This window comes from Propithecus coquereli, unplaced genomic scaffold (genome assembly GCF_000956105.1).
Source record: "Propithecus coquereli isolate 6110/MARCELLA unplaced genomic scaffold, Pcoq_1.0 Scaffold222, whole genome shotgun sequence".
Lineage (NCBI taxonomy): Eukaryota > Metazoa > Chordata > Mammalia > Primates > Indriidae > Propithecus > Propithecus coquereli.
Window position 1 is genome coordinate 4,108,099 of NW_012147412.1, and position 14,169 is coordinate 4,122,267.

At 43.2% G+C, this 14,169-nt stretch overlaps 1 protein-coding gene and 1 pseudogene across 2 annotated transcripts; both read right to left on the bottom strand.

Moving 5' to 3' along the window:
• Positions 1-1,884: 1,884 nt before the first annotated feature.
• LOC105810858 lies at positions 1,885-2,544 on the bottom strand (annotated as a pseudogene).
• A 2,696-nt stretch (positions 2,545-5,240) lies between these two features.
• ZNF202 (zinc finger protein 202) lies at positions 5,241-12,317 on the bottom strand. Of its 2 annotated transcripts, none has more exons than XM_012644890.1 (6): positions 11,847-12,317; positions 10,955-11,165; positions 10,490-10,578; positions 9,510-9,639; positions 8,859-8,978; positions 5,241-8,338 (listed from the first exon to the last, which is right to left on the bottom strand). In XM_012644890.1, exons 3-6 carry the CDS (start codon positions 10,568-10,570, stop codon positions 7,335-7,337), a joined length of 1,335 nt encoding a protein of 444 aa, XP_012500344.1. In that variant the 5' UTR covers positions 10,571-10,578; positions 10,955-11,165; positions 11,847-12,317; the 3' UTR covers positions 5,241-7,334. The 2 variants fall into 2 exon arrangements, with proteins under 2 accessions (XP_012500344.1, XP_012500343.1); XM_012644889.1 differs by having other exon boundaries at positions 11,843-12,314.
• Between the last annotated feature and the right edge of the window lie 1,852 nt (positions 12,318-14,169).

A 14,169-nucleotide genomic window follows, 5' to 3' on the forward strand; every position in this document is an offset into this window, starting at 1 on the left:
GTTTTTGCTGTACGTCTGGTTCTTTTGGTGGATGGTCTTGAACCTTTTATCTGTGTCAAAGGGTCTTTCATGCTTTTTTGTTTGAAGGTTTTCAAATTGCCATTAAAATATGTTTTTGACTCTTTACGAACCTGGCCAGTGGTGGCTTCTAGAAACACCAGCTTGTGTGACATTTTCTTGGCTTTGAGTTTGGTAGGTGAATCTCTGCCATTTTGCATGGCTGATGGAAACATTTCATCAAGAGCGTCCTCATCACTTTCAGACTCATCCTCATTGTCAGCTTCATCCTCCTCGTATGTGTCATTGCCAGATGTTTGTGCAGCCTTTGAGGCATTCACATCTGTTTTTCTCGTCCGCTTCATAATTTCCTCAATTCTTTTTTCTTTCTAATCTTTCTTGTAAATTTTGTAACATAATTCTCTCGTGTTCCTTCTTGCGTTTGTCAGCTTCCCCTTGAGCCTTTATTTTGGTGTGCCCTTTCTGTAGCAGTACTTCTTGGTCTTCTTGATCCTAACATCCTTTCTTCTTTTTAGTATCCTTTTGTCCTTGCTTATCTTCAAGTTTCGAGAACTCTTCTGCTTGGCCTTCAACTGCTTTCTCTGCCACATCTTTCATTTCTCTAATGACACTTGGCTCCATTTCTTGCTGGAGACTTTCTTCTTCTTCTTTTTCTCTTTGTTCCCGAACAAGGCGGCGTCTTTCCGTCAAAATTTTTGTTGCCTCCTCGGCATTCATAGTCCCTGGTGTGCTTTTATTACCAGACTCTTCATAGATCATATGTCTTTGGCTCGAAGGTTCACATTTGTTAGTGGTTTTAGAAACTGCCTCTCTCTTTTTTTTGATGGTACCCAATGTATTTTGCACAATTGGGGTACGCTGAACAGGTATTATTTTATTGGAAAGAGAAGCCTGTGGTGATTGTTTTGAAACTACTGGTGAAGGTGACGGGGGTCGGTTCTTTTGGAAAATAGGAGAAGGAGAAGTGCTAATAGGAGAAGGTGGACAATACCCTCTTGCAGGAGACAATGACCATTTATAACATGGTACGTACGATGATGGGCACTTCTTGGTAATAGAGTTTGAGGTCTGTTTGTCCATTTCTGATTTCTTCGCCTTGGGAGATGCTTCCATGCTAATCTCAGGGGATGCCTTGGGGGGTGCTTCCACCATCACCTCAAGGTTTACTTCTATCATCACCTCAGGGGATGCTTCCGTGCTCTCCTCTGGGGGCATTTCCAGGCTCACTTCGGGGGATATGTCCACGCTCACCTCAAGGGACTCATCTGTACTCACCACTGGAGACACATTCACGCTCACCAAGGGGGAATGAGTCCTTGCTCATCTCGGGGGAGGAGTGCATGCTCGCCTTGGGGGTCACTTCCACGCTCGCCTCAGGGGATGCTTTCACACCCACCTCAGGGGGCACTTCCACTTTGGCCTTAGGGGATGCTTCCATGCTTGCCTTGGTGGGTGCTTCTGTGCTTGCCCTGGGGAATGCTTCCACATTCACCTTGGGAGGTACTGCCACACTTGCCTTGAGGGGTGTATCTATTTTCTCCTGGGGAGCCATTTCTAATTTTGTGTGAGGAGGCATTTTCACTGTTGACTTGGGAAATGTGATAGTAGTCTTCAATTCATCACTACCATAGCTACGAGAGGGCACATTTATATGCTGGAATATGTGATTGTTGATGGCTGGAATATTTTTTCCAGGGATGGATAATGAAGCAGCACTTTTGCTTCTGGCTAATGACGCTTTTGTTGGGATGAGCAGGCGACTGATTAAATTATTCTCTTGGGAATTGATATATAAGCGATTAGCACCTGGCTTTTCTTCCCCTTGTTCTGTATCAGTAGATGAATGTAGTTTGCTATCTCTTGTATTTAAAGATGAGCTTCTCTTCTTTTCTGTTTTTCCTTTGGCAACAGAATTTTGAAGACCTGCAGGTGACATAAACTTTGTTTATTGAACGCAGAAGTCCCCTGTTCGAGTTTTTCAGTAGATGTAGATCTCTTATTGGCAGATCTGCTCTCAGAATTCGCCAGTATAGAGCCTTCCCATGACCATCGTTTTTGCCGAAGTTCAGCATGGCTGCTCCGTTCCAAAGTACGATAAAGAACAGCTTTATATCTTTCCCTTTCTTCCTCTAACTTCTGTTTTCTTTTTTCTTCTGCGGATATTCTCCGCTGCTCATCTTTTTCTTTTTGCTCTCTCAGCTTTTGCTGTTTTTCTTCCATCTGTTTTTCATATTGGATCTTGGCCTTTCTTGCTTTTTCAAGTAGTCGCATTTCTTTATTGGCATCTTGCTGTCTCTTCTCCTCCCTGCGCTCCTTTGCTAATCTTTGCTTTTCATCATTTTTAAGTACAGATCCATCTATTACTGGTTTACATGCTGATCTCAGATTTGAAGACTGGGACACAATCAGGCTAACTCCACTTTGATTCCTTCTTTCTTCAGCGATTGCATGAGCCGCAGCAACCATCCGTTCCCGCAGTCCCCTCAGGGATGTGCTGCCACCCACGCCAACGCTGCGGTCTGCCATCTTCGGAGTCGAGCTGTGAGCCACTCTTTTTTACCTTTCTTTAAACAATCTGAGTTACTGTCTCACTTTTTTTCATTTTAAATTCTTATTCCCAATTTTTCCTCCACTATTTAGAAAATTATTTACTCTATTTTCTTTCTTGTAATGTGTATCCTTGATACTGTACAGTGCATACGTAACAATGTTGAAGTTAACTAATATCTTACAGCTTTTATCCTGAACAATTAACAAATGTTAAAACACTTAAATTCAGCTCACCTTATCTCAAATTACGTGCTATTTCTATTCTGTATTTTAGTAGTTTATTAAAAGTGTATTTGTATTTCAATAGAGGGCCTTTCAGAATATCTTGTTGGAGGCAATGAAGGAAGCAGAAATCTCCCTTTTGCTGACCCAGTTTTCTGCTTTTGTGCTGGTGTTTCTTGGCTCAGGTTTAATTCCTCATTATTTGGATGGATTACTCCAACTGCCCCACAACTCCTTCGCCTTGGAACTGTTTCTCTGTAGACCTGTTGCAGAGGTTCCGTAAATGAACTCAAGTACCAACTGCTGTAGTCCTCTCCCTGAAATCTTCTCTGACAAATAGTCCCTCGGACTTATTTAAGAGATCATGAGATGCGTAACTCATGAAGGAACCACAGACAAAAGAGCCAGAGCAGTAGTCTTACAGAAAATCTTTCAGACTCTGTAGTTTCGATTATATTCCTGTGCAGATGGCCTTTCTGCAGCATTGTTATATTCTGCACAGAACATTACTAAAATTTGCACTCTATTTATATGGAGATTTGGTTGTCATCACACCATTTTGCAGAGGGTTGAATCATCTTTTCCCTTCAGTTACCTACTACTATAGTTTGTGGAAGTCTTGACTGAACTCTGCAATTTTATTCTATAGCTCCCAATCTCCTCTGAAGAGTCCCTATTTTTATAGATTACCAAATAGTCTGTGCTGATTGACTCCATTTTAAGAATTCGAATTGTATTCTTCTTTCTACCTGAAACCTGTGTGTAACGTGCCTGCATGTGTGAGCTCATGGGCACAATGCGTGCACCTCTCCCCCCCATATACATGCACTAATAAGAACAGGAATTGTACATTATGGGATGTGTTTACTGTTGCTGCCCTGACATTTTGTTTCTTGTTATTAAAGATAATTAACAAAGACGGTATCTAAATAGAGCTCAACTTTTCCTTTCCTGCTCCTCAGGACTTCCTCAACAGTGAATCAAGTCATTCCACATCCAAGATGTGTTCAAGTTTCAGGACATTGTATTGGTTACTTTGCCACAAAAAAGGTTAGTGACCATATGGGTGGGCACCCACTTTGTGGCTCTTTTAGTCTTTCTCATAATCTAGATTAGTGAGTCAGTCAGGCAATGTCACTAGAAATAAAAGGAGATGGAAATAACCATAGGTATATTTCTCTCAAGAGTTATTGTGGCTGGAAGAAATACTGAGGTCAGCTGATGGGGATGCTAGAGGTAAAACAATTTTCAAAATATTGGTGTGGAAGGGCCCCAAATTACTAACCTGCACAGCATGGCCTCAGTTACTATTTCTCAGTCTGGCTTTAGTTCTACAAAGCCATCATGGGACCCAGTTAACTCTCTCATTTGGATTGCTGTCCAAGAGCCTGGATAATCAAAATGCGTTTTTAAAGCATCAGGAAGCATAATATTTATTAAATATTATCTCATTTTTCACATTACTAAAATTTGCACTCTATTTATATGGAGATTTGGTTGTCATCACACCATTTTGCAGAGGGTTGAATCATCTTTTCCCTTCAGTTACCTACTACTATAGTTTATGGAAGTCTTGACTGAACTACTATAGTTTATGGAAGTCGTGTAGCAGGGTGACCTAGAGGCTGCTGTCCTGACTGGAGAGGACTGGAACAAATGATCTCTGCCCACTTTGTAGGACTCACTGTGACATTTTCTCCACCACTATCCTGCTGCTCAGTGGAGACAATGTATCTTCCATTAGATCCATTACTTGAGTTGGGCTTTGGAGAAGGAGGCAACAAATTTTTTAGTGGGTTTCAGTTCTAGTACTCTGATGTTAGACCAATTTATGAAATTCTTCATGAAGTTCACCTGAGTTTGCTACATTCTACTCCGGAATATGAGGCCTAAATCCCAGATAATAAACATGTATTTTGCCTTTATCTCTTGGCATTTATTTCTTTTGGGATTTCCTGGTGGTGAACAGGTTAAATATTCCTTAGTTATTCCTAAATTTACCTGGTCAACTACCCTTCTATTGTCCCTCTGAATTTCATACTCTTATTAACACAAAACTTCCAAGATTACAGCTTCCTCCAAATAATACCTTTAAAATCCTGCCTTTTTCTTCCTCAGAAATTTTTATTTAGTATAGTAATCAAGGTTACTAGGATTCTCCTGTCCACACGATTCTAGAGGAGCCCTCCTAAATGCATGTCCTGTGCTCCACCCTCCCTTCCCATGCTCAGCTGTGCTGCTGCTTTCCTGCTCCTCCTGCAAACTGTGGTTCTGTTTGTGTTCAGACTTGGGAGACAGCATATTCCTCCAGGAACCTCAGAAAATTCACTAATTTACAAAAGGGACCAGAGATTTAGTGTCAGCATATGAAACTTTGCAGGGCTATCAGCAATAGAAAAACATTGATGTTCCAACAAACTGGACCAGCCTCTCAAACATTCCCTCAGGTAGAATTCTCTTGACAGATTTTAACTGATTTCAATAATGCAGATAAATCAGAAAATAGAAAGTCAATTTGTTCTGTCACCTCCAGTATGTCATCAACTTCTATAAATGGTAAGTACAAGCTAGGAGAAATTATCTTTTGAGACTATGACATTTCACCCAGGACAAACGTGCTTAGACTTTAGATACATGGTTGAGAAATGCCTGCCCATCAGGATAGCATCTTCTGCAAACTCCAGGCTTGGACCTCATCTCAGTGTGCATATATTCCACCTGTGGTTCAGCTAACCATTCCAAGCCTTCCCTATCGTCATGGAAAACTACTCTGTACTTTCAGATCTATTTGTATGAATGACCTTCAGAAGCATCTGGACCTTGAAGTCCTGGAATAGGAATAGGTAAGATGGAAAAGTCCCAGGAACCAGGGAACATGGCTGTGTTACCTTTATTTATTTCATATGTGCATATTTCCAGCAGGACAATGGTTGACTAGTATTAAAACCAAACCAGTCCATCAGAATATCATTATTGACCAAAATAAGAATTTCTTTGTTGGGCTGTTAGGGTTGGGGTCTTATTAACTCCCCCATAACCTCTGGTATACGCTGGCCCACAATGGATTGTAGATTGTGAATTAGAGCAGAAGGAACCAGGCACAGAAGGCTGTCTCCTTCTCATGCTTTAATCCTGTACCCTGTGCTCCATTCATGGGGGTCGTCTCCCCAGTCCTTGCCACTCCCACAGTTAGAGCAGGCGAGGGTCATAACTATTCAGCCTACATCTCCACAGAACCTTTAACAGGCAACAGAGATCCTTGGGCCATCAGAGATACTACTATTTAGTTCTTAGCTACATGAAAATGAAATCACATTAAGAAAAAGAAAACAACACGAATACATGAAAGCCATTTACTCCTGGTAAACTCCTCAGGGTCCCAGGTGCTGGGGTTCATAATTTTCCATGGTGTCAGAGAACTGAGGCAGGGCTGATAGGGATTGGGTATCAGGAGAATAGTCTTGACGGTCTTGGCCAGCAAGAGCTTTTTCTCATCTTTCCATAGTCTGATCTTCAGTTTTCTTCATGTAAATGAAGTGACCCAGTCAATCATGATTCTGTAATTATTATAGTGCTTTCATAAGCTGACACTGTTCCAAAATCCCCTCACTCACAAAGCCCATGTGAAGGGGCTGGGGAGAGGTGGGTGGGTTTGTACGTATGCGGCAATGTAAATGATTTCATGATTTAATTATGCTTTGCTGAATCCCTCACCACCCAAATGCTACATGTCACTTGTAGTAGAAGTGCTAGGGACAAAACCAAGAGACTAGCTGAATAGTAAGAAGGCTAAAGGAATAATATTTTAACAGAGAAAAAAAAAAACCCCACAAGGAAAGAGGCTTCTGACTAGGTCCTCCTTTCCAGCAGTGTCTGGCACCTGGTATCATTTTGACAAAGGGGGAGGGAGCAGCTTGACAAGGTCCATATGAAGCAGCCTTGAGGTTTTTGTCCACTTCTCCCATTTCTCCCCAGCATCAAAGGAAAGTGCATGGTAAGAAGTCAATCAGACAGCGATGGATTTGTCAGTTATCCTGTGAGTACGTGGCAAAGCCATCAGGACGCAAACCTCCTGTCTTGAGTTCAGAGCTGTGTGCTTTAAGATTTGAACCTAATAAGGACAGAATCCTTCAGGCTGGTCCCTTACCTAACCTAAGGGGCTGTCCTTGGCCATTTTGAACTTGAGGCTGTTATGTAGTCTTTAAGATATGTAACAGCCTATTTTTTGGACAATATAGTAACCATAACCTCTTAAGTCTTCTGGTTCTCCTACTTCATGCCCATGAGGTAGAGGCAGGAGCACTCCTGTGAAAGAGAAGCCTCAATTCTGCTTGTACTTTGGGCAAAACATCTCCTCAAGGTGTAGAAGAAGGCAGAGAGGTTCCACCCACGGCTTTTATTTAGCTGTGGGAAGAGGTGAAGTAAGATCTGGGCAGGTCAGGGAAACTCCCTAGAAAAGGTCTTCCCAGCCTGACAAAAGAGCTCTTCCTACCCCTCACATCCTTCAGATGAGGGCTGAATGAAGATCTCACATGGGGACCTAGCTAGGACCTCTTTTCTGAGTGGGTCCTCTGATGCCTGATTAGGTGATACCCTCTGCTGAAGCTTTTTCCACAGGTAGGGCATGTGAATGGCTTCTCCCCAGTGTGTGTTCTCTGATGCCTGACGAGGTGGTCCCTCCGACTGAAGCTTTTCCCACATTCATTGCATCGGCAGGGCCTCACTGATGCATGTCCTCTCAGGTGCTTGGCAAATGCTGCACTGTGGTTGAAGCAGCGCCCGCACTCGCTGCAGAGATAGAGCTCCTCAGCCGCATGTGTCTTCCGGTGTGCCAGATACCGCCTGTGGTCACTGAAGTCCTCTCCACACTCTCCACACAAGTAGGGTTTGCCTCCAAGGTGGATTCTTTGGTGTGTTGTTAGCACAGATTTCTGGCTGAAGCTTTTGCCACAAATAGTACAGAAAAAGGGTTTTTCTCCTGTATGTGTCCTCTGATGCCTGACAAGGTCTGAAGTCCAGCGGAAGTGTTTCCCACAATCATCACATCTATAGGGTTTCTTAACAGTTTTAACAGATGCAGTTCTCTCAGCCTGGATCAGAGGAGAGGTCTCTTCCAAATTCTTACGGTTTAGGGGGTATTTACAAGGAGTGCTCATCTTGTGAACCTTTTGGTGCCTGGCAAGATGTGAGCTCCGCGTGTAACTTTTCCCACACTCCATACATTTATAGGGCTTCTCTCCTGTGTGAGTTCTCAGGTGTCTAACAAGGTGGGAGTTACAAGTGAAGCTTTTTCCACATACAGGACAGTCATGATGTCTCCCTAACAGGGTGTGAACAGGTATGGCTTCCTGAAGATTCATTAAACTATTCACTTGAGAGATATTTGTACCAAATCTCCTTTCATTAGGTCTACCTGGATTATCCTCAAAGGGAATTTCCCAATCTGGAGTCTGGTGAATTTCTGGATCTCCTGAAATAGACCTGTGTATATCCTCCAAACTTGGATCTTCCTGCTCAACACACTCTTCTTCTTCTTCACTCCTATCTCCTGTAGAAGGGGTGAGAGGAGAAAACGGGAAATTAAAGTGGCAACAATGACTTCTGCACAATGGGCGGACTTTAAAAAAGAGTTTTGGGAGGGCAAGACCATATAGAGAGAAGCCCATATGGAAATAACCAGTCAACTGAATGCCTGTCATGTGCCAGGCACTTTCTCATGTGTTATGCTATCAACAAGCTTTAGCATGGACAGATATCACTATTCTCATTTTACAAATGCAGAGATTGAGGATCAAAGGTTTACATGAACTATGTAGTAAATAATATAGCTGCAATTCCAAAAGTTTAGTTGTTTTATTTTCCTTTCAACAGTTTTCATACATAGCCCTCAAAAAAATGGTGGGAGGAGTGAAGAAGTAAATGACAGAAGAATTGGGCTTTCAGAGGGCGACAGCAGTACTCATTGACATGTTAGAAGAACCAATGAGAGAAGGGTCCTAGAGGGAGAGAAAAGCACTGGCCAGAGGAACTGCCACTCAGGGTGGTAAGATCCCTTTGTCATTCCTCACCTGTGTAAGTAAAACTCAGGATTTCTGGCTCTTGAGTCTCCTGAGGCTCTTGTATATCTGGGACCCAAGGCTCTTCCTCTCTAACTTGGGAGATCTCATCAGGTCTAGGGATTGGAAATGCTGCTCAAGAGAGGGAAAACAGTACATCACAATTGGCTCAACAATTGCCTGTGTTTAGAGCAGATCTTTTTGATTTGATAGGTTGTAGAGCAAATATATAGCCAGGTCAGCTGATCAAATCTTTGGTCATTTTAGCTTGAGCACTTTTAGCCAAGCACTGACTATCTTTTGTCCTTCTTGTGTCTTTCCCCTGGAACTCAATAGTTATACCACTATAGGCCGTATCCTCTTTTTCCCTATTCAAGAAAGTAGATCATCTCCAACTGTTACTGCATGTTTCAAAACTCATACACTTATCTCGAATATTTCTACACTAAAGCTGTAATATTCTAAGTTTATTTTCTTATTAGAGGTTTCCATTTCCAAGCATTTTCTCTTCCCTTTAACTTTGAAAGATAACATTCTTCTTCTTCAGCTAATTCCTCAATTTCATTGGTGGGGTAGGCATGAAAGAAGTTCAGTGCATACTATCTACCAGCAGGAAAAAGATCTCTGTGGTGAGAATGCTCTAGAACACTCGAAATTCCTTACACAGAGAGACCACAATTCCACAGTCTTCTTCCAAGACATATTCTCCATAGAACTCTTTCTGTGTTGGATCCAGATCACTCCACTGATCCTCAGAGAAGCATATGGCCACATCCTTGAAAGTTACCAGTCCCTGAAACAATACAAGGATATAATCAAAATGTGATGCTTCAGGCAGCCTCATGTTTCGTCCCTGGATGAAGGTTGTAAATATAGGCAGAATCCATCCAAGAGATGAAAGGAACTCAAATGGACTGCTTGGACTCCTTCTCAAGAAGTTGTCTGTCCCCTTGTCATGGCTTTGCACTGGCCCTTCCCCCAACTCCACTGATTTCCCTCAGGTCTAGCTTACATTCTTCTTCTTTTAAAGTGTTGTTTAAAATTTAAGAAAAGTCTTACGTCATCATTCAACTCCCTATTTGATGCTTTAATGCTACCTACATTTCTGCAACAATTTATCTTTTCTTGGAACTTTCCCTAACTGACCCTAATCACCTTTATCATTTATATTCTAAAGCAAAACAGGACTTTTTCCCCACACTAGACTACAATCTAGAAACGCATAGCTTTTTCTCCAGCCACGTAGCTTAGTTTCAGGGCTTTGAACATGATGAATACTCCATAAATGTCATGTCAGTCATTCTTACAAATGAATATCAAATTTATCCCTAAAAAAAAAACAAAAACAAAAATATCCTCATTTAACAACTTTGAAGTTGTACTGGAGTGTTATAAAATAATCCCATTTTGTCAGTCCTTCTGGTAAATGGCAAATAGAAGTTTTGGGGCTTGCAGATCCAATGGAGACTATTATAATTTATCTTATTATTTCTTCCCCTTCCAGGAACCTACAGAACTGAGAACTTAACAATTGGCAAAAGAAGAATGTATATTTGCATCCTGCTTGACCTGTTTAGCATATGGCTAATGCCCAGTGGTTCTTCAGATAAATTCTCTGTGGTGTAGAGGGAACTAGGGTGTACCTGTGATAGAGCAGTAAGAAGTGCAACCATCTCTGGGTCTCCAGAGCTCCTTTCTGCAGGAAGGTCTGGGTCCTGGGGCATTGGAACCTCTAAGAAGAAAAGATGGTAAAGATCAGCAATATGTACTACACCCTGGTAACTGGCAAAAGCTGAGCATTGCCCATCATCTTTGGTAGGAAGATGGCCCCATCCTCCCTACCATGGGAATCAAGAAACCGGCCTAAGGGCAGCTTACGTCATCCCAGCCCCCCCCCCGCCATAAGACCATCAGAATGCCAAGAGAACCACCAAGAATATCACTGTCTCAGCTTGGAACTGTTTATGGGGACTCTAACTGGGACCATCTCCTTTTGACATCCTGGGTCCTGTGATTTCTTCCCATTACTGTCTACCTTGGTATGGGAGAAACACCCCCTCCTTGCCCGCACTCTACCACAATCCCCACTTCCTGCCGAGGTTTCCCACCGCTCTCCTGCAGCGGCTGGAGCTCCTCTTCCTGGCACAGGCTTTGTTCTGCTGGTGCCCCCAGATCTGGGCTCTGTGTGGCTTCCTCATGGGACTGTTCAGGGGTCAAGGTCTGCGCAGGATCCTGCAGCTCACTAGGTGACTCAGGCTCTGCTCCTAGATGTACTGTCTCCTCTGACAGGACCTCCTGGCCGTGAACATGGACAGTCACCTGGGAATAATTCCAATTCCAGTCACCATGGAGTCGGGGGGAAATTCCTGGTTGTCATCAGGGCTTATTTTAGGAGAAGCTGCCTAGAGAAAAACTCCCAGAGAGACCTAGATGAGGAGCGGAAACTCCAGTTCCACTAGGGCATGCAAAGAGGAGCTGAAGGTTACCTTCACCAGGACAAGGCAGGGGACATGCAGTACTGCACCACTTTCTCACCTCCCTCAGCCCTTGCCCTGTCACCCAGGACTCGGAGGTACCATCCTTCCGCCTCCACTTTTCCCGCCCGCCACAGTCCTTGCTGCCTGCCTCCCTAGCTTACCATCCTGGAAGGGGGAATCTGTGACTGAGGGTCTGTGAAAACCTTTGAGGAAGTCACACATTCTCCTCTCCAGGAACCCAAGGCTCAACATGCAAAGGTGGCAAGACCAGAGCCATGACCCTTGGATGCCTGAGGTCCCTGATGATCCTGAGGCAGGTGTTTCCAAAACCAGGAAGTCACACTCACACACACACAACCCTGACCCATGGGGCTCATGGACCTAGGAGCAACCCAAGGGCAGAGCCCATTACATTGAAAAGATAATTTATGGGGGTCTTGTAAGCCCTCTCCGCCAAATCCAGCCTTCCAGCAAATAGTCCCCCTCCACATCACACAGATCAGGACTCCCCCTCCTCACCCACCGCCTTGGTCTCCTGGGTTGTTTCTGCAAACCCTCCACCAGCGTCACTGCCTCTTCGCCACTTTCTGGCCTTTGGCCCCGCACCCAGCTCTGCAGTTCTCCAGGCAGGACAGTAAGAAATTGTTCCAGCACAAGCAGCTCGAGGATCTGCTCCTTTGTCCGCCTCTCTGGCCTCAGCCACTGATGACAAAGTTCTCGGAGTCTGATGAGAGCTTCTCGAGGGCTTGCTGCTTCCTGGTAGCGAAATCGTCGGAAGTTCTGGTGGGAAGTCTCCAGCACAGGGTCATCCCTCTGTAAGACTGACTCTGGTCTACAGGTGAAATCATCTTCCAGTTTCACCATCAGAATTCCCTCTTCTTCCCAAAGATCCTGGTCCTCTAGTTCCAAGGCTGTAGCCATTTCCTGGCTCTGGGGTGGTCTCACACCATCAAGAGCTCGCACTGTCATTACCCCCCCGTTTCAGCCTGGACACCTTGAGGGACCTGGGGTACAGAAGACAGACAATAGTATAAGCATGAAAGTGTACACCAGGATAACAGTTCTGGGTTCAATCATAATCCTCTACACATACCACTTCTGAAAATGATTAAGCCCCCTTTCCCCAAGTCTCCATAAACGTATGTTAGAAATGAATCTAGCTGAGAGAGGATAATCCACAACTCAATGTATGGTCCTCTACTCCCTTTCCTGGGTGAGGGTCACACCTCTAGGAAAATACTGCATTTCTACTTCATGAATACCTCCAATTCTACCCCTTAAGTTTCTAAATCTGTTGACACTTTTTCCCTCCTACAGACTGCTTTAGTTTGAGCCCTCATCCTCTCCTGCCTGAACTACTGTCATAACTTCCTAACTAGGAGCCCTATCGTACTCAACCATGAACAAAGTACAATAGAATTACTTGTGTAGCTTTTGCAAAACACAGTAAAAAAAAAAAAAATCATTCTTTAGACATCTGATTCAGTCAATCCAGGCAACTGCTACATGTAGTTCTAATATGCACCTGTGGTTGAGAAACACCAGCCACGAGGGAAGTGTGTGAAGTTAAGAGTCCTGGAGTCAGACCGCCTGGGTCTGAATCTTGGCTCTATAGCTTATTAGGCATTCCCACAGTGGGCCATGGGCAAGTTCTTATTTCCCTTGTGCCAGTTACCCTGTCTACAGAATGGAGATAGTAATGGTATACATCTAGTAGGCTTACCATGAGGACTCAATGTATTAGTATCTTTGCAGTGCTTTTAAGTGTGATGGCACCCAACATTACCTATTATCTTTCTATAGTTCCAATTACATTACTCTGTATTTAAAAACAATGATTTCTTGATGTTAAGATCAGTTCCAAGCTCTTTACAATCAGCCCCCAATCTATTTTTCAATTTTCGATCCTACCTTTTCCCTGTATGGCCTAGCTATAACGTGCACATTGCTAATCTCCCCACAAGGTGCCTTTTCAGGCCTCCATGCTTTTTTGAAGCCTGTTGCTTCAATGGAATGTTCTCCACTCCCTTAAATGCTGCATGGTGTGTTCCTATTTCTTCTTCATTCCCATGATTTATAGTTTAGGTCCTTATCAGTTCTCACCTGGATACTGCAAGTGCCTCCAAATGCGAGCTACCTGCCACCAGATTTGTTACCTTCAAGTTACCATTCACAGTATCACCAGAACGAGCTCTTTTGACAAATCTGGTCATGTCCTTTCCCTATTTAAGCCTTCAATCACTCCTCTCTATCTTGTAAAGGGAAACTTCTAAGTATCAGGCTGACCTTCATCTTGTTATTCCCTTTGCCTCCTCCCCAATCCTTCCACAAACAAACATACATATACATGTGTGTGCATGCAAAGCACACAAAAGTGTGCTCTTTAGCTTTTGAATATGCTATGCCTTCTAATTCTTTACCCTCAGTTATGTTAAACTTTAATCTTTCAAGACATAGCTCAGGGTTCATGTCTTCTGGGATGTTTTCTTTAATCCCAGCCCCTACCCTTAGGCATAGTTAGAAATCACCTCAGTGCTTACACAGCAACATGGGCACATCTCTATAATAGTTACTGTCATACTATACACCCATTGTTTATCTTTCCTGTGAAACTCCTTCAAGTCAGAAACTATGTTTTCCATCAATCTCCAACACTTGTAATTAAGTGCACAATTAATGCATTTAAAACGAATAAACCTCCACTCTGAAGTTTTCTTTTTACTTTAACAGAAAGAAGCAACTTCTCCTCCGTTATGCTTCTACATTGTTTCTTATTCACCAAGTCTTGTTAATTCTACCTTCTCAGAAATGTCTTTCAAATTCATCCATTTCTTCATTTCCACTGC

Bases quoted from the DNA above. Each gene is read 5' to 3' on its own strand.
- ZNF202 (XM_012644889.1), bottom strand. From the start codon at position 12,292: ATGACAGTGCGAGCTCTTGATGGTGTGAGACCACCCCAGAGCCAGGAA. The intron at 9,640-10,489 runs GTACACCCTAGT...GTATTGTTTCAG, and splicing joins TTCTTACTGCTCTATCACAG to GGACTGGTAACTTTCAAGGA. The intron at 8,979-9,509 runs GTAAGGAATTTC...TCTCTTGAGCAG, and splicing joins TGGAATTGTGGTCTCTCTGT to CATTTCCAATCCCTAGACCT.